This window comes from Ovis canadensis, chromosome 5 (assembly GCF_042477335.2).
Source record: "Ovis canadensis isolate MfBH-ARS-UI-01 breed Bighorn chromosome 5, ARS-UI_OviCan_v2, whole genome shotgun sequence".
NCBI lineage: Eukaryota > Metazoa > Chordata > Mammalia > Artiodactyla > Bovidae > Ovis > Ovis canadensis.
In genome coordinates, this window is record NC_091249.1 from 93,564,867 (window position 1) to 93,585,369 (window position 20,503).

Consider the following 20,503-nt stretch of genomic DNA (forward strand, 5'->3'; position numbering starts at 1 on the left):
GTATATGATCACATTTTGTGTGAGTGTATGACCATGAATGTGAGTAGAAAGGTATTGTGTGTGGATGTCTATTTGTGTATGAATGTGTGTATGAGTGTAAAAGTGTGCATGTGTCCATTGTGTGGGTGAGTTTGGTTGAGTGTGTGGATGTCTGTATGACTTGTGTGTGTAAATGTGTGTTTGGGTGAGCATGTCAGTGTGCGAATTTGTGTAAGTTGCATATATGTGTAATTTGCGAGTGGGGTTGTATTTTATTGTGGAGGAATGCATGTTGTGGGTGTTATTTGTATATATGTGTCATTTTATGTGTGTTCAAGCATTGCATTGTGTGTATTTGTGCGAATATATTTGTGTGTGTTGGAGTATGTGGGTCTGTGATTGTGTATTTGTGTGTTCTCGTTTGTGGGAGTGTGAGTGTGTAATTGTGCAAACGCGAGCGTTTGTGTTGGGACTGTGCGCGTCACGGGAATGTGGGTTTGTGTGTTTGTGAGTATGTATACTTGGTTTGCGTGTGTGTGTGTGTGTGTGCGCGCGCGCGATGGAGCGCGCGTGTGAGCCGGTGTGTGCGGTCGCCGCGCGCCGCCACCTCCTCGCGAACCGCCCCTTCGCGGCGGGAGCAGAGGCTGCGGCCGGGCGGGCGGGCGAGGGAGGGACGCGCGCCGCGGTGAGCGGCTAGCGCCGCCGTCACCGCCGCCGCGCCGACTCTGCCCTTTAAATCGGTCTCCAAGCCGATTACAGCTGATCTCCCACGTGACGTTTTACCTTCTGTCTCCCGGAGCTAGTTGCCCGAGGACAGTCCTTCTCAGCCCGCCGCGGGGCTCGGGCTCCCGCAACTTTGAGCGAAGCGGCGGCCGGCCGGGCGCCCTCGCGGGCCCCTCTCCACTCGGGCGTCGGGGCGCGGGGGCTTCGCTAGGCCGGGGACGGGGCGGGGAGGGCGGTCAGGGCAGACAACGTGTCCCGGCCGCAGCCCGCCGTCCCTCGGACCCGCGCGGCGCCGCGCCCGGGAGGCCGACGGCGTGCCGGGTGCGCCGCGTCAGGCAGCGGGGCGCCCCCCACGTCGTCTGGAGCCAGGCGGGCGCGCCCTCGGAGGAGCCGGCGGGGGATGGCCGCGATGCAGGGCTGAGCCCCCCGCGCCCTCACCATGCAGAAGAGCGTGCGCTACAACGAGGGGCACGCCCTGTACCTGGCCTTCCTAGCCCGCAAAGAGGGCACCAAGCGCGGCTTCCTGAGCAAGAAGGCAGCCGAGGCGAGCCGCTGGCACGAAAAGTGGTTCGCCCTCTACCAGAATGTGCTCTTCTACTTTGAGGGCGAGCAGAGCTGCCGCCCGGCGGGCATGTACCTCCTGGAGGGCTGCAGCTGCGAGCGGGCACTCGCGCCGCCCAGGGCCGGGGCCGGGCCGGGCGGCGCCCGGGACACGCTGGACAAGCAGGTACCACGCGCCGTCCCCTCCCTGTCCCCCTGCTTGCGGCCGCGGCGATTCCCAACTCTCCTAACCCTGGAGGTCGAGGGCTCGACCTAACGCAAGGCCCTCGCTTCGAGGTGCCCCTGCGGGGTCTGTGGCAGGACCGCTCCACGCGTCTCCCCATCTCCATCCCCCCTTGTCCTCCATCCTTCATCTCTTTATGATCCGTTGGTATAAGGACTCGGCTTTATTTATTTTTTCCCGTGTCCCGAAAGCGGGCGGGTCCTTTCAGCTTCTTTGCTCACCTCCCATGGCCTCTCTACACCTTGTTCGGAAGGATTTAGTGTGGTGACGTGTGTTGACACCTGTTGGATTTAGATTGGCAAAACGGAACTAACTTAATTGGGAAAGTTTGGTTTCTCCTTTACCCGGCTGCTGCGTGCAGGTTTCTTTGCCTGAGATGTTTGGTTGCTGGCTGAGCAGGGAACACACCGGGCTCCCGGGACGGACAGGCACTTTCTGTTGGTCACTTTCAATCTGTCTTTCTGGTTTCTGTCAGTTTACTTTGCTAACATTTGGCCTGCTGGGTCTAATTATGAAGGTAAATGTGTATCCGTTTCCCTCAGGATTAATATTTAGTAGCCACATTCCTGCTATGTGTAAACACGCGGGCATTTAAAAAGAACGCTTCTGTGTACTTTTCAATGAATGCTTTGAAAATGAATGTGATCTTTTTATCCTGGGTTGTAATTTTATTAGTTTTGCTATGTTTTGTACTCACGGAGGGGAAAAAAAAAAACCCTGCAAATTTAGTAACTCCCGCACCCCATTCCTGCGAATGCGAAATTTGTATTTTTTCAATCACCATTTGTTATTAAAGTTAAAGCAGACTAATTTTATGCTCCCAGATCTTCTCACTTCGCTTCTAGATGTCCACCTGGAAAAAAAGATTGATGGTCTTTGTTGTTGCATAAACATATTTAGCAGGTTAATTTTCCGTGCAAGTCAGACCAAACAGCTTCTACTGCAAACCCCGAGGGCGGCTGTGGGAGGCGCTAGCGATGGAAAGATGAGTAAGATGCCTGCATAACCCCTGGGGGCTCATAAATCAATGTGTAAAGTTAAGAGGAGTTAAAACTAGATGGACCAGAAGATTGATTTTTCTTTTTTCACTTTGGTTTCACTGTAAATCATTCAGATTTAACTGATTAAGCTTGGTTTAACACACACCTGAAAAACTTAAAAGTATACCCCCTTTGGTTTTTGAGAGCATGTTGAGGGTCTTCGAAAAACTGATTTCTAATTTTGTAGATGTAGGTACTGGAAATATAAGTTTAAATTTCAAGTTAGATATTTTAGAAATCAAATTGAGAGCCAGAGGAGGGGTTTTGAAGAAATATGTAGAGTTTTTTTTTTTTTTCAGGATTTTTTTTTAATGTTTCTGTTGGTGAGATTTTTCTTACAGGCATGTGTTCCAAGGCCCATAGGAGCAAAGACCAATAGATTTAAAACGTGTTATTATGTCTAAACTAGAATAGGATACTTTAGATTATTCTGAAGATACATCATTGACTTAATTACAAAGTATTTTTCTCTCTTTGTATGTATGCTAATATCAGGAGATAGCCACTTAAAAAAAATAAACTGGGAGTGGGGAGTTTTTACCTGTTGCACCGAAACGAGGCTGCCTGTCCTAATAACATATGAAAACCAAGATTTTTCTACTTGGAGAATAACCAGACTCTCATCTTTAGGACAGTTTTCTTTGAAGCATACCTTATAAAGAACTCTAATCTCTATAAATAGTTTGACTCTCCTGCTACTTCGTAATGGAAGTCCAAAATAGGTCTCCTTATAAAAAAATTTTTTTCTCGGTCATACAAGCCATGAGTATTTCTCACTCGTTTCTACAACTCCATGAGGTTAGAAATTAGAACCTGCGGTGATTGTAATAAAACTGAGATAGAGAATACAGCATTCAAAATGGATTAGGAGTTGGATGGGGAAATCTGTTAGTCTGTCTTGTGTTAGACAGCCTTTATGACTTAGGTTGGCTGAGCAGGCTGATATTTTTTCTGTAGTACTATCTGGTTGTGTTTGAAGAATGAAGAAGAAACTGTGAAGATGAGAAGCAAGTAGAAACAGTTTACCTTAAATCTACAGTTTATTTAGTTGGTTCTCTTTCAGTTAATTTGTGTTGCTAATGCGCTGATGAGAAGAGCCGGACTCTTTGGAAAAGACCCTGATGCTGGGAAAGATTGAGGGCAGGAGGAGAAGGGGATGACAGAGGATGAGATGGTTGGATGGCATCACTGACTCAATGGACATGGGTTTGGGTGGACTCTGGGAGTTGGTGATGGACAGGAAGGCCTGGAGTGCTGCAGTCCATGGGGTCACAAAGATCTGGATAGGACTTGGCGACTGAACAACAAGTGTACTCACCTCAGCTAGACACGGGGGATCTGTGAGATGGGTGAGGTGGGGGAAGATGAGAGGGGCTGAGCAGAGATCCCGTCAAGGTCTGCTTCTCCAAGTATGCTTCTGGAACTTTCCTCATAAACGTTTCTAGCAACCCCATAAACATACTTGAAGGTTAGGGCTTGGAACAGGTCTTAAGGAGACAGAATCGGTTTCCTTCACCGTGTCTGTGTGACTTCTTTAAGGCAAATCTCTTCACATCTCATTAACATTTTTTCTGTTAATGAAATCTGTTTTTTTTAACACGTAAATATTAAGAGTTTGGCTCAGATGATTTCTAAGTTGCCTTCCAATTAGGACATCTCCTGCTTCTAGGATTTTAACAGATAGTGTGAGCTTTTTGCTAAGTACAAGGATATGAAAGACAGTTTCACAAGATTTAAAGATTACCAGTCTCTAATAAATACTGCGCCTGAGTAGCTAAGGCCACGCAGGTGATTGAAGTGGACGTTCTGATGAATCCTATCAGCAGAGGTTCAGAACTATAGAAACATCATTGCTTGAGACAAAGATGTTCTTACCATTCGCATTGAAGGGCGACATATTGTAACGACAGTGACAGCTGACGTAATTCTCGCTATAAAATGCCTCTAATCATTCTTGCCAGTTTAAATCCTACTTCTTCAATTTATTTAAGATTCTAATTAGCTGTGGTAGGTTATGAGAAGAGAACACTCACTGGTTTGTTTCTTCTTAATACTCATTCAAAATGCGTTGGTTGACAAAAGAAAATCAAGGTTTTTTTCCTTCATTTTTTTTCTTCCCTCTCTCCTTCCTTCTTTCCCTCTGTCCCTCCCTCCCTCCCACTTCTTTTCTTTATTTCACCCTTTTATCTTAAACTGTTTCCAGTTAAGAAGAAAAAAAAGTGATTTTAACTTTCCAAATGTGCCTAGGTTGAGGGATTATTGGCATTGCTCTGTTTTTCTCAATAGTGTCCCAGGATTTCACTTTAGTTGGTCCTCAGGAGATACATGGCTCTTATCAACCTTCTATAGTAGCTATTTCTTAGCGATAGTTGCAGTGATATAGTCAAAATGCTCTCAGTTACAGAAAACTTTAAGTGGTGCTCCTTTTCTCGAAAATATGTGTATTGGTAGCACTTCTTTCTAAAAGAGCTCCATTTATGGAAAATGACAAACTTACCTTTCATTCCAGGTAAAGGTGTTCAAGGGGGAAAGGAATTTGCATTTAGCAGGAACCTTCTATGTGCTGGGCTTCCCTGGTGGCTCAGAGGTTAAAGCGTCTGCCTGGAATATGGGAGACCTGGGTTCGATCCCTGGATCGGGAACATCCCCTGGAGAAGGAAAATGGCAACCCACTCCAGTACTCTTGCCTGGAGAATCCCATGGAGGGAGGACCCTGGTAGGCTACAGTCCATCTGGTGGCAAAGAGTCGGACTTCCCTTTCACATTCTGTGTGCCGAGCTCAGTGTTACGTTCTATTAGCTAATCAAGTTGGAACCTCACTTCAGCTCTTGGAGATTGGTAATGTTCTTTCATGTTTACCTATGATAAGATTGAGGCTTTAAGAGTTTTAGGGAGATGACCAAAGTCTAACTCTAGGTATGAAGACTGAATAATCTCTGAAGAGTGTCTTATTAAGAAGACTAAATCCACTGAGCTTCAAGAAATTTCAGATCTAGGTGAAATGGGGGTTGGAGTTGTAGTAAGTGAATCACTGTTTAATTTTTTCCTCTCAAAACTGTTTAAGGAGCAGTTTCCATTTTGAGAAATACAGTTGCAGTCCATTCCATTTTCAAAGAAAAATGGGCTTTATGTTTAAACAATTGTATGGGGCATTCATTTACTTTGTAGGGAATCTTGAAAAATACTCACTCTAGGGTGAAAGCATACATCCCAGTTAGTCTGATCTGTTTAAGAGGTTGTATCCGTCTTGCCTGCTCACAGGAGAGGCATACAGGAACAAAGTCATCTTTACTTACTCTCCTGGTGGTGTTGAGTGTCCTGTTCAGCCTGATTTCAGTTGTTTCAGAGGCAGGGGAGAGAATATATCCGTTAGTTCTGGAGGTTTAAAGTAGTAGATACTAGTTATATTTGTGCTGAATGAAACATGTTTTAATTTTTAAGGGATTAAAGGTTATGTGATTCCCCCTGTCACCTCATTTCCAGCCAGTCATTTTAGCCTTCCTAACTTGACCACAAGCAGAGGATTTTAATCATTTTATCGAATTAGGCAGAGCTGCCTGCAAGCCCTGAAATATTTGTGGAGGTTGGGGAGTGTGGATGATGGGTTTTTGTTCCAGCTCACGTTAATTGAAATATAATAACCAACTCAGTATTTTCTTTTCAACCTTTGCTTATTGAACACAAATAAAGGGTAAATGGGAGAAAAATATTTGTTAAATCTTATAAAATGTTTTCAAGTATAATTTAGGAAAGAAGTGATTTATCACTTGAATTTTGTAATCATTCTTCCAATTAAGATTTGAATGAAGAAAAATAATCTATGGATTAGAAAAATACAGTTTTAATTTTGACTGCACTCAACCTTACTGTTTATATTATTGTACTTATCGTTAAGAATTCAACGTAGAGAAATCCATCTTTGATGGGACAGATGTACATGAAAGTGAATTTTTATTGTGACAAGTATTTTTCCATGGGTTTCAATAAGTGAGGTACTAAATACACTACTAAATGGTGGAAAATATTTGTAGTGTAATAACAATTTTTCCCCCTTCTTTCAGGAATGAAAAAGCACAAGTATTTTTCTTTCATTGAATGATAAGTCCAAAAGTATGTATGATAACCAAAAGCTTCTGGCTTAGCCAGCAAATATTAGTAGTTTGTTGTAATAGTAGTTGTTGATATTGCTGTTTGTTTAATGCAGATTGTACTTTTTAGTTGGCCATATTTTTGTCCATATATCTCAATAAATATGCATGATACAATCAATATAATTTTAATTTTGTAGAGTAGAAAAAGTAATGAAATAAGCCATATTGACAGACAATATGGATTTACTCCGGTCTGAAGTCCTGATTTTATGTTTTTATGCCTTGTTTATTTGTCCTATAAGAAAGGGATATGTGTGTATATTTGTGTATGCATATTGTGCATATGTTTATTGAGTTTATCTTCCATCATTAAATATTAAGCACTTTTTGTGCAATTATGTAGTTTATCTTCCATCATTAAAAATCAGGCACTTTTTATACAATGAGATGGAGCTTCTCAAGTAGTGCTAGTGGTAAAGAAACTACCTGCCAATGAGGAGACGTAAGAGACATAGGTTTGATCCCTGGAGAAGGGAATGACAGCCCACTCCAGTGTCCTTGCCTGGAGAATCCCATGGACAGAGACTGGCAGGCTGTGGTTCATGCAGCGGCAGAGAACTGGCCACAGCTGAAGCAACTTAGCGTTCAATTACATATCTTGGAGTTTGCAGGGTTTTATTTGTATCACTAAGACATGTATTTTAAGACATGAGTTGTAAATACAATCTGTAAATACAATACTATTTACAATGAGTTGTAAATATAATTTGAGGTGATTTTTCAGGACTAATGATTGTGTTAAGTGACATCACAGTATAAATTCCTCTCTGAAATTACCTTAAGACTATATATATGAAAATCTTGGTTAATATTGAAACAAAACTAGCAATGATATTTGTTAGGTATCAATATAGCACTATGGTAAATGTTTGGTTCAGTTTAGTTCAGTTCAGTCGCTCATTCGTGTCTGACTCTTTGTGACCTCATGAATCGCAGCACACCAGGCCTCCCTGTCCATCACCAACTCCCGGAGTTCACCCAAACTCATGTCCATCGAGTCAGTGATGCCATCCAACCATCTCATCCTCTGTTGTCCCCTTCTCCTCCTGCCCCCAATCCCTCCCAGCATCAGAGTCTTTTCCAATGAGTCAACTCTTCGCATGAGGTAGCCAAAGTACTGGAGTTTCAGCTTTAGCATCATTCCCTCCAAAGAAATCCCAGGGCTGATCTCCTTCAGAATGGACTGGTTGGATCTCCTTGCAGTCCAAGGGACTCTCAAGTCTTCTCCAACACCACAGTTCAAAAGCATCAATTCTTCGGCGCTCAACTTTCTTCACAGTCCAACTCTCACAATGTTTGTTTACTATATAATATTTGGCAATTATTCTAAAAATTGACCATTATTCCAGAATTATTCAATGCAGTTCAGTTGGTATAATTTTCAAATATTAGCTGATCATAAAGTTATAAGTACATTATTTTGGCTCCACCAAAGGGTATAAAATATTTTACCATTTTCCCCAAAGGAATTAAAATATGATTATGTGTATATTTTGGGAGGAAAACAGCAGCAAGTTTTCCTTGATAAAACATTTGTATCAGAAAGTGGAACAAAGATGCAGAAAGCACATATTCTCACAATTTTTCCTTTTTACTAGCACTTGAGAAACTTACGATTCACTAGAAATGAACATTGAAATCATTTTTCTTAAAACTTCTCATAGTGAATGCTGCTGCTGCTAAGTCACTTCCAGTTGTGTCCAACTCTGTGTGACCCCATAGACAGCAGCCCACCAGGCTCCCCCATCCCTAGGATTTTCCAGACAAGAGTACTGAAATGGGGTGCCATTGCCTTCTCCGCGTAGTGAATGCAGAATGTTCCAAATATACTTTTAGGGAGAGGGCAGAAAAAAAGAAAAAAGTTTATCTGTGTTTATTTAAGTAGTAATTCTTTTTTATTGAACTATAAAGAAAGAAATGAGAAAGTTGGGGAGGCTTATGTAAGTCATAGCATTAGAGTGCAGTAAGTTAATGAAAGCTAGAATTCTCATAACATCTGAGAAGATACAAGTAAAACTACTTTAAGAAAAGCTATGCTTAAAAATAAAAGTTATTGATTCTTTAGTGCAGTGGTCCCCAACCTTTTTGACACCAGAGACAAGTTTCGTGGAAGAGTTTTCCATGGACGGGATAGGAGATGGTTTCGAGATGATTCAAGCACATTACATTTATTTTGCACTTTATTTCTATTATTATTAAATCAGCTCCACCTCAGGTCATCAAACATTAGATCCTGGAGGTTGGGAACCCCTGCTTCAGTGCCTTTTTTTTTTTTCAATGAAGGCTAAAATTTCTTTTATTGCCTCCTCCCATACTTTTGCTGTGAACTGGCTGAGACTGATGATGTTGGGGTCAGCAGGCATCTGAGGGACCGTGGTTACTGATAATTTGCATTCTTTCTTTTCAGTTTCCCGAAATGTTTTATTTTGTCATTTTCTGATTTAATGTAGACAACGCCTGATTCATTTCCTGAACTATATTTATGAGCTCATGCCATTTGTGTGACTAATGTAAACAGGAGGGTTAGTGCCGTCAAATAGAGGGACGACTGGAAAGCTAGGAGGCTTCTGGGGTTAGAAATATGGGAATGGGGAGGAGGTAGTCTGGCCTCAGGCTCACTGTGGAGTATCATACCTCATTGCAGAGTTGTAACAAGATGATGTTATGATGCATAGGAATAGGTGACCGCTCATATCTGATAGAGCCCGGTGGGCTGCCGTCTATGGGGTCGCACAGAGTCGGACACGACTGAAGCGACTTAGCAGCAGCAGCAGCAGCAGCATATCTGATACGGATTTGCTTTCAACTTAGAGAATGTCACTTTCCAGGTCAGATAGTAGTATTGTGTATGGTTTGGTTCAGAAGTTAAACTGTGGGGATTTCAGTCTCCACACAGATGCTTACTGGATCCATGATGAGCAGTTTCTCTTTCTAAGCCTGTATCCCTGCCTGTGATGGGGATCGTGGTAGTAGCTGCATCATCTGGTTGTTGAAAGACTCATAGGCAATCGGTCCATGCCCCAGCACACACATGGCACATTTGTCAGCTGGTGTTTGTGTTACTCTCTTTCTAATATAATTCTTTTAAAATATTCTTCTTGTTGCTTTAATTACTAGGGTTGCTTGGCAGGTTTTTCCTTTCTTTCTCTTTAAAAAATACTTCTAATTTAACACAAACAAAATAGAATATTTTAGGGAATACCAATATACTTATTGTCCAGCTTCAACAATATTCAGCTTTCTGCTTTCTTGTTACATTTTTTTCCCCACACATGCCTATGTTGTTGTTTGACTCTTAACGCAAGTCCCAAACATCATATTAAATAAGGAGGTTTTTCCTTTTTGGCACAGCCCTTGTTTGGCGCTGAAGATTGTAGTAGGTGTAGCTCTGAAGAGAACGATCCTGGAAAGAGTTTGTAATGTGTTTCTGATTTAATGTGTGTTATTGTGATTGTCATCATCTTTTTGTTCCTTTGATATCATTATAAAGGAGGAAACTGGAGACAGTAGTTGTAAAGATATAAAGGTAGTAGAAATAGGTTTTAAATAAGGCCTGGCTTGTTAAATCCTAAAGAAAAGAAGTCTGAAATCAGTTGTTTAACCATGACTATGGTGTAAAAAGTATTTTCATGATTTGACCCCATTGTAGGGGAAATTGAACTTCCCTGGTGTCTCAGACGGTAAAGAATCCGCTTGCAACGCGTGAAACCTGGGTTCGATCTCTGGGTTGGGAAGAGCCCCTGGAGGAGGGCATGGCAACCCACTCCAGTGTTCTTGCCTGGAGAATCCCCATGGACAGAGGTACCTGGAGGGTTACAGTCCATGGGGTCCAAAGAGTTAGATATGACTGAGTGACTAAGCACAACAGACATAGAGGAAATGAAATTATTGGTGGTTTTCTTATTGAGGGATTCTTATCTTTATTGAAATCTACTTACCAAACTCTTCCAGCAGCTGAAAGAGTCTTGTTTAGAGTTAAGAGTGAATGCTTTCTCTTCTGATGCCATTGGTACTTCTCATCTCTCAGTATTTTGCATAGCTTTGCAACAATCAGGACATTATCCATAAACCAGTGTTTCATCCATCTATCAAAATCAGTTCTGAGACCCAGCAGTAGTAAATGCTATTTTAAGGCAGTTGAAGTGAAGTGAAGTCGCTCAGTCATGTCCGACTCTTTGCGACCCCATGGACTGTAGCCTACAAGCCTCCTCCTCCCACGAGATTTTCCAGGCAAGAGTACTGGAGTGGGTTGCCATTTCCTTCTCCAGGGGATCTTCCCAACCCAGGGATCGAACCCAGGTCTCCCACATTGCAGGCAGATGCTTTACCATCTGAGCCACCAGGGACATTAGGGAACTTCAGTACATTTTCCTATCCTATGTCAATAAAGATCTAATATTTTTAGGCCATTTTTCTTGTCATTGGATGATTGCTATAGATTTACCAGTCCAAAAAATTTTTTTTTCCCAAAGGGTTCCAAAGTGGGGTGTGGAAGTTTAGAGTGAGCACTTTCCATGTTAGTTCGAGCAGTTTACACCAGTTGTCTGTACACTCAAACCAAACGAAACCAAAACTTCACCAGCCAGGAGTCGAACTCGAAACAAAAGGCAAAGAAATGCCCAGAAACCAAAAGCCAAGTGGCAAGAGTGTCCCCCAAAAGATGATAAAGTGATGCCTAGAAATCAAAAGCCAAATGGCGTAAATGCCAAACATGACTTCCCAGTTCCACTAATCCTGAGACCTGGCAGAGTCAGCATTAGCAGCCCTTTTCACTGATGATATAATTTCAGGCAATTTCTTGTTGGTTTCCTGCAAAGAAGTTACTCTATCATTTCCTCTTTTAGAAGCTTCTAGATACAAGTCAAAGTAAGCATGGCTGGCCTTTTCTTATTGTGCATGCAAAATGTCAGTTTTGGAATATCAAAAGAACCCCAATTGGGCATTTTAGGTTGAGATCTCTTTTAGTATAATTTCTCCAATTAGCTAGGTACTTGCAAGTATGAGCTCCGTACATATTGTACAAGATTCTGGCTGGAGTGTTAGTCAGAGGCTGGCTTTCTGACACCCCTTTGTTTCTGTTTTTGAGAGATTCTGTTTCCATTTTAAGCTGGGTAAAAATCACTTGTTAACTTGCGTAGTGGGCCAATGTGCTGTTTGTGAGCTTAACTCCTCCAGGAGTTATCCCAGAATTGTTTCAGCTTGTCTTACATGTCTCGGATTCTTCAATCTAAGACCACCGTGGCTGCTCAGGTAGCTGCATGGCCGGTTTTTACGTGCAAACCCCAGGCGAGCAAGTATTTTAATTAGTGAGTGGGTTTCCCTGTGGGGCCACTGCATGGAAGGAGGACTAAGAAAAAGTGTCAGATTGGTCTCTTACTTAAACACTCAGCCAAGACCCTTCAGTCCCCTGAAACAGAGTGACCTTGGCTTCATTCAGCCGAGCCCCAGGTGTCCCTCGAATTTTTTCCCAAATAAGCCCTCCCTGCCAGTACCTTTCCACTAGGTGGGCTATTCCCCTGGCATCTTTCAGCCATCCCCCTCCCCCGCCCACCCAGTATCTTTTGACTGGGTGGTCGGTATCTTTCAACTGAGCCCCCTCAGGGTCCAGACCATGAGTGGGTATGCCCTGGATGCTCCACTCTCTCCCCCCGCCCCCAGTATCTTTCCTACTGGGAGGGGTTAGGTGAACTGCTCCACCGCCAGATAAAACTCAGAATCTCAACCAATCCAGGAGATTCAAGAACCAGGAGAGACTTACCCAAATTTGTCTACACTCCCCGAGGAGGCAGATGGGTGCAAGGCACCACTGCTGGTTACCAAAGCTCTGATTCCTCATGAAGTCCAGTCGAAGGAAGGAAGTCCACTCTGGGTCACTTCATCGGTTGCCATAACTGTTGACTAAAAAGTTGTACAACTTCAGAGTTGCAAGTTAAGCTTAATTTGGGGCAAAATGAGGACCACAGACTTGGAGGCAGCATCTCACATAGCTCTGAGAGACTGCTATTTTAAGGCAGTTACTAAGGTTTAATTAGTCAGGTGTATAGTTTGCTTTGGGGGGCAGGAGGAGAAGGAGACGACAGAGGATGAGATGGCTGGATGGCATCACCGACTCGATGGACGTGAGTCTGAGTGAACTCCAGGAGTCGGTGATGGACAGGCAGGCCTGGCATGCTGCGATTCATGGGGTTGCAAAGAGTCGGACACGACTGGGCGACTGAGCTGAGCTGAACTGAACTGATAGTTTGCTTTTCCTAGTGCTGCTGAGGTTTCCAGGGTTCGCTGGCTGCTATCACATGATTATTTGCTTTAGGCAAGGGAGGGACATGAACTCAAGCTGTCTTGAATAATGGGGACCTCTCTGTGTGGTAGGGGGATAGTGGGAATATTATAAAAGGGCAAGTACTGCTCTATCTTTATTGTGACCAGCTATGACTTGGGCTTCCCTGGTGGCTCAAGGGTGAAGCGTCTACCTGCAGTGCAGAAGACACCGGTTCAGTGTCTGGGTCAGGAAGATCCCCTGGAGAAGGAAATGGCAACCCACTCTAGTATTCTTGCCTGGAAAATCCCATGGACAGAGGAGCTGGGCAGGCTGCAATCCATGGGGTCACGGAGTCGGACACAACTTAGCGACTAAAGCACTACAGCTGTGCTTTGGACACTGGTGCTGGCTGACGTGTTCAGTGTGTGGCCTCTGGTTCCTCATGGCTCCTGTTTTCTCGTCGTTTCTGCTTCCCTTACCTGTATGCTGCGGTGCCTCTTGTGGTACTGACTCAGCGTGGTACGGCCCTTCTCTCTGCTTTTACTGCTTTGGTTCTCACTGAGGCATCTCTTATTCACTCAGTGTATTCAGGCTCGTCTTTTTGTGAGAGGGAATCTCATTGGCTCAGCTCAAGTTTGGAGGCTAGACAAGACTGTTGGACTCTGACCAGTCCGTGGACTGGCTGTCAGTCAGCAGGAGCTGTGGATTAAGGGAGTTTCATGAAAAGCTTGGTGGATGTCAGAGACATTATTATTAACATGTCTAGTGTATTCATCAAGCTAGTAAATAAATATTATTTTCACTAACTAATATGTATACATTGTAAGCCACCTTCTCTTCCTTCAGTAGCAATTTTACATCCTCACCTTATCAATAAGATCTTTCCCATAAAACGGTGTCTGTCCTCTGGTCCTGATTGGCCTTCTGTGTTGCTAAGGATTCATGTTCATAACTTCTCTTTACTTTTTAATACTTTAATAGTAAACGTTGTTTGAATGTTGTTCTTTTAACAGTAAATTACAGTATAAACCTGTTTTCAGGGTATAGCATACGTATAGACAAGTGCACAGATCACAAGTGTGCTGCTTCCTGAATGTTCACAGAGTGATCATATTTTTGTAAGCAGCACCCAGATCAAGTCATTGACATGTTTAGCTCTCCAGAAACTAACCCGTTTCTGTTCCTCTTCAGTGCTCCTACCCATGGGTAGCCACCATCCTTACTTCTAACATCATGGATTCCTTTTGCCAGTTTTTGAACTTCATCATAGACTCATGCAGTAAGGACTCTTCTGTGTCAGGCTTCTTTCCCTCAACATCATATCTGTGAGTTTTGGATGACACTTCGGATGCTGTGGTTCATTCCTTTTCATTTCTTTGTCGTATTCCATCGGCTTGAGTATACAGTGGTTGATTGGTCTATTCTTTGTCTACTGTTGGTGAAACATTTGGATTGTTTCCAGATTGAGGCTATTACAAATAATATGGCGATGGAAATTCTTGTACAGAACACAAAATTCATGTATATGCCCAGGAGTTAACTTTTTGGTTCATAGGACTTAGTTATATTCAACTTCAATAATTACTGCTAAACAGTTTTCTGAAATAGTTATATCAATTTGTGTTACTGCTAGCAATGTATAAGAATTACAATTGCTCTGCATCCTTGCTAATAGTTGGTATTATCAATCTTTTTAGTTTTAAGCCTTCTAGTAGACATGTAGTAGTATCTCATGTTGGTTTTCATTTTTATTTCTCTGATATTTAGCTTGAACATTTTCCCAAGTATTTCTTGACCATTTGAACATTCTCTGTTTTGAAGTGCTTATTCAATCTTTTGCCCATTTTTTCAGTTGAGTTGTCTTATCTTGTTGATCTGTGTGTGCATGCTAAGTCACTTCAGCGGTGTCAGACTCTTTGCAGCCCTATGCACTGTAGCCCTTCAGGCTCCTCTGTCCAGGGAATTCTCCAGGCAAGAATATTGGAGTGGGTTGCCATGCCCTTCTCCAGGAGATCTTCCCGACCTAGGGATTAAACCCTTGTCTCTTACATCTCCTGCACTGGCAGGTGGGTTCTTTACCAAAAGAAGCCCTTATTGATCTGTAGGAGTTTTTAAATATTAAGTTAAACTATATGAATTGCCATTTTTGAATGTCAAAATAACTGAACATCATTTTGTTCATCCTAGTATGTATGAAGACACGAGTCCTTTGTCAGTTACATGCATTGGAAATATTTTCTCTACTCTGGTTTGCCTTTATACTTTCTTAAAGGTGTCGTTTGATGATGAGAAGTTTAAAATTTTATTGTAGTATAAAATATATGCATTTTTCTTTGTGGCATTTGTCTGCCCATGAAATGAGTGCAGTGTGGATGGGGACAGCATCTGGAGGTGCTTTGTATGGAAGGTGCAGGAGCTGGGGTCTCCCTTGTTGCTCTGTGGTCAAAGCAATCAAGTGGATCACAGAAGATGCAGCCGTAGGTAAAACAGAATGCCCTTGCAGCAGCTTCAGATTGCCACACCAGGATGTTTCCCCTTTGAGAAAAGCTCCAGGGGCAATCTACAGGACAAAAATATCTTAATGTTCTTTCCTCTCTCATACCTCCTGAAGCCTGAGGTGTTCCCTCCCTACATGGTAGGTTGTTCTTTCTCTAGAGATGTGATACATGTATATGCACCAGAGACTTGTACAAGGATTTTGACAGCGGTGTTATTCACAAAAGAGGGTGTTCTTTTCCAGTACTTCTAACTTCACTTTTTCAGTCATCCCCAGTTCACACCTGCCTTTCATCTCAAAGGGTCAGATGCGAGAGGAAAAAGGTACTTTTACTAACTTAACCAGAGCTAAGCTTGAATTCCTGACAGCTACCTTTCAGCTATACTGCCACCTGGAGGATGTATCATCCAGGCTGACCTGGGGCTGCTGTTAGTGAAAGAAAAATGCATTATGCCCAATACTGGTCAAAACTGAATCCTCAGTTTTCAAAATACACTGAGTAATGCTCTGTAATCCTTCCCCCTTTGTCCTGATCCGTACCCAGGAAATGATTGAGAAGGGATGAGCCCTTTCTTGGAATACCTGTATTCAGTAATCAAACTGCCTTGCTGAAACATATGGACCGGGAGGGAATGAGAGAGAAAGAGGTGGACGGTCAGTCCACTGTTGAGTGCACAGGTTATTTCCAGGGCCACAGTGGGGTGAACAGTGGAAACTGTTAACCCCTAACCCAAAAGAGCACCAACAGTGGTGAGGCGGTGCTGGGGGTCCTGCGAGGGCTTCAGGTGTCTGGTGGAGGCAAGCTGCCAAGAGTGGGAGGGGTGATGCCCCTCATGACGTGGCCTCTCCCACTGTGAGACAAATGGGTCAACTTTGGACCTGAGTCACAAGCCTGTCCTGCAGCGGAAGCCCTCTGTATTAGAGTCAGCCTCCATCAGCGGCTTGATTCCAGCTGGCGCACAGCCCTTCCTGTGGCACCTGCGTGCCTGATCCAGAGAGTTCAGTCGGCTCCCCACCCTCATTCATGTTTCCAGAGAAGGATCTTTGAATCTTACCGTCTGTGGTTTTCCAAGTGCTAGAGCAGACAGCTGTGCCATTGCCAATAGCCATGAAGTCTGAGCCCTGCCCTCTGGCTGGAGCAACTGCATCTGCTCTTTCTTCTGCATTGCTGACACCGAGACTGACCAGCCACAGCGCACCGAGGATACTGCTGGGTTTCAGCTTAGCCAAACCATCAGTGAATCAGGCCCGGATATTTAGGGAGTTTCTGTGAATCAAGGATCCTATTGAGTCAGTGGCTTTGCCTCAGGTAGCTGAGCAGATAAAGTTTCCTACAGAGAGAGAAAGATGCTGCTCTTTAAAATGTAAAACTGAGATGCTTCTGGGGCCACACCAACTACATTCTTAAACATACCTTTTCTATTAAACAAACAAGATCTGAGCCCTGCCTACCTTGTCAGTTCTTGAGTCTGAGTTAACTCATCCAAAAATGGGAATTTCAGATTGCAAAGTTATAAGTCCTCTATGGGTCAGTTTCAACAAGGACTCAGCTGTAAACTAATGGTCACCTGCATGCCTTGTAATTTTGTTTGGATGCTGGACATTGTTTATGAAAAACCCAAAGAGGTAATTTCAGTTTCTGCGTGACATTATTTTCCTTCAGAGAGGATTTACTTTTGGTTTCTTGCTGGCATTACTGTGGGGTAGTTTATACTAATCCATTCTGAGGATGAGCTGGTGAAAGTTGGGTTTCAGGTTTGTGAGAGCAGAGTTTCCACTATGTCCTGATTTCTGAAGTATAGCCTTTCCAAGATCTTATCAGGAATTCTGAGTGTTTACATAACCCCGTCCTCCTTGGTCTCTTCACAGCCCCATGGGACTGCCAAAAACTCAGTGCTGATTTCCAGCCTCTTAGCTGCTGCTTTCTGCCTGGCCTCTTAGCCTCTTGGTTCTGTACTACTTCAGTTCAGTTCAGTGCAGTTCAGTCACTCAGTCGTGTCTGACTCTTTGTGACCCCCATGAATCACAGCACGCCAGGCCTCCCTGTCTATCACCAGCACCCGGAGTTCATTCAAACTCATGTCCACTGAGTCAGCGATGCCATCCAGCCATCTCATCCTCTGTTGTCCCCTTCTCCTCCTGCCCCCAATCCCTCCCAGCATCAAAGTCTTTTCCAGTGAGTCAATTCCTCGCATGAGGTGGCCAAAATACTGGAGTTTCAGCTTCAGCATCAGTCCTTCCAAAGAACACCCAGGACTGATCTCCTTTAGAATGGACTGGTTGGATCTCCTTGCAGTCCAAGGGACTCTTAAGAGTCTTCTCCAACACCACAGTTCAAAAGCATCAATTCTTCAGCGCTCAGCTTTCTTCACACTCCAACTCTCACATCCACACATGACTACTGGAAAAACCAAAGCCTTGACTAGACGGACCTTTGCTGACAAAGTAATGTCTCTGCTTTTCAATATGCTATCTAGGTTGGTCATAACTTTCCTTCCAAGGAGTAAGCGTCTTTTAATTTCATGGCTGCAGTCATCATCTGCAGTGATTTTGGAGCCCCCAAAAATAAAGTCTGACACTGTTTCCACTGTTTCCCCATCTATTTCTCATGAAGTGATGGGACCAGATGCCATGATCTTTATTTTCTGGATGTTGAGCTTTAAGCCAACTTTTTCACTCTCCTCTTTCACTTTCATCAAGAGGCTTTTTAGTTCCTCTTCACTTTCTGCCATAAGGATGGTGTCATCTGCATATCTGAGGTTATTGATATTTCTCCTGGCAATCTTGATTCCAGCTTGTGCTTCTTCCAGTCCAGCGTTTCTCATGATGTACTCTGCATAGAAGTTAAATAAGCAGGGTGACAATATACAGCCTTGAATTACTCCTTTTCTTATTTGGAACCAGTCCCTTGTTCCATGTCCAGTTCTAACTGTTGCTTCCTGACCTGTATATAGGTTTCTCAAGAGGCAGTTCAGGTGGTCTGGTATTCCCATCTCTTGAAGAATTTTCCACATTTTATTGTGATCCACACACCCAAAGGCTTTGGCATAGTCAAGAAAGCAGAAATAGATGTTTTTCTGGAACTGTCTTGCTTTTTCAATGATCCAGCAGATGTTGGCAATTGATCGCTGGTTCCTTCGCCTTTTCTAAAACCAGCTTGAACATCTGGAAGTTCACGGTTCACATACTGCTGAAGCCTGGCTTGGAGAATTTTGAGCATTACTTTACTTGCGTGTGAGATTAGTGCAGTTGTGCAGTAGTTTGAGCAGTTTTTGGCATTGCCTTTCTTTGGGATTGGAATGAAAACTGATCTTTTCCAGTCCTGTGGCCATGGCTGAGTTTTCCAAATTTGCTGGCATGTTGAGTGCAGCACTTTCACAGCATCATCTTTCAGGATTTGAAATAGCTCAACTGGAATTCCATCACTTTCACTAGTTTTGTTCGTAGTGATGTTTTCTAAGGCCCACTTGACTTCACATTCCAGGATGTCTGGCTCTAGGTGAGTGATCACACCATCGTGATTATCTGGGTCGTGAAGATCTTTTTTGTTCAGTTCTTCTGTGTATTCTTGCCACCTCTTCTTAATATCTTCTGCTTCTGTTAGGTCCATACCATTTCCGTCCTTTATCGAGCCCATCTTTGCAATTGGCAAGTTCATTGAGAGGAACAACTTCAAAGACTGTTAGACTCACTAGTTTACTTCCCTTCTCTATGGTCTTTACTTCTTAGGTCCTGGCTATCTTGTTAGCTCACTGATGCTTTCAAATGGATTTGTGTGAGTGTGTGTGTGTATGTGTGTATGTATATGTGTGTTATGTCCAGCTTTTCTAATTGTCCCTAGTGTGTGCATGTTAGAGTGGTTGGGGAGGGTCTATGACAAGTTACCTGGCTGTTACCACTTAGAAATGACTTTTAATAGTGAGTCTAAAAGTGAGTCAGACTCCTTTCAAAACAGTGGAAGAATTATCTTGTTTCCTTTTTCCAGAAATGTATCTGTTAATTACTTGTAATTCAGTAATAATAAAATACTAAGAAGTCAAATCACAACTAATCCTTATTTTATCAATTTAATTCTGAACATCTTTGAATATGTATATTCTGAGATGTAATATTTCCTCATCTTGAAAATGGGCATAGTTCCTACTTTGTAAAGAAAATGGTAGTATTAAATTGACATAAAAGTTTATAAAACACTTTTCACATAGTGACAGTTTTTATATTTTTTAAATTCAAGAATGTCCCTTTAAATTCTTCACAGTTACATTTTTTTCCTTTAAGTGAGGGCCATTTAAACAGGAGGTCAGTTGAGAGTTTGCTTACTGTAGGGGTGTGTTCTGTTCATTTTATGGTCCATTTTGAGAACCAGATAGCTCTCTGCCTAGTTTGTTGGCATCTTTTTGAGCCCAAGGTTTTTAAGGTCTGTGGAAAATATTTAGTGGATGACAGATTCCTCAAGAAATAGTTGGAAGATTACTTTTACTAAGTGCAGGAGAATATCACCTAAATAGGTTAGTGAGAAATTTTTGTCATTTAGATGTTTTCTGTTGCATAGATCCTTCTAATGGTGATACATTTAAATATATTAATGAGATTAATAGGTAATTTTTCAGAAGAAAAATATAGCTAAATTAATATTTGTACTTTAAGGGTTGAGCCTTTTATAGAGGGTATTTAAAATGTATACTAAAAAATAAATCCACAGCTTACTCATTTTTCTCCCTTTTGGTACAAATTGCCATGTTGACAGAATATTTTTATTTTTATAATTATTGCTTTTTCTTGGTTGTCCTGACTTTAACAAAAGTCTTTATTGGAGATTTATCAATACAATGTAGTGTTAGTTTTAGGTGTATAGCAAAATACACACACACACATATTGTTGTTCAGTCACTAAGTTGTGTCCAAATCTATGACCCCATGGGCTGTAGCCTGCCAGGCTTCTCTGTCCATGGGATTTCCTAAGCAAGAATACTGTAGTGAGTAGCTATTTCCCTCTCCAGGGGATCTTCCTGACCCAGGCATTGAACCTGAATCTCTTTCTTGGTAGGCAGATCCTTTAACACTGTGCCA

The 20,503-nt window shown here is 42.7% G+C and overlaps 1 protein-coding gene across 1 annotated transcript in view; it reads left to right on the plus strand.

Annotated features, from left to right (window-relative positions):
• Window positions 1-607: 607 nt before the first annotated feature.
• Window positions 608-20,503, plus strand: part of RASGRF2 (Ras protein specific guanine nucleotide releasing factor 2) — a 254,831-nt gene continuing 234,935 nt past the window's right edge. Inside the window, exon 1 of the mRNA XM_069590053.1 lies at window positions 608-1,429. Coding sequence (XP_069446154.1) covers window positions 1,142-1,429 — 288 coding nt within the window. The 5' untranslated portion in view covers window positions 608-1,141. The remainder of the gene's footprint in view (window positions 1,430-20,503) is intronic.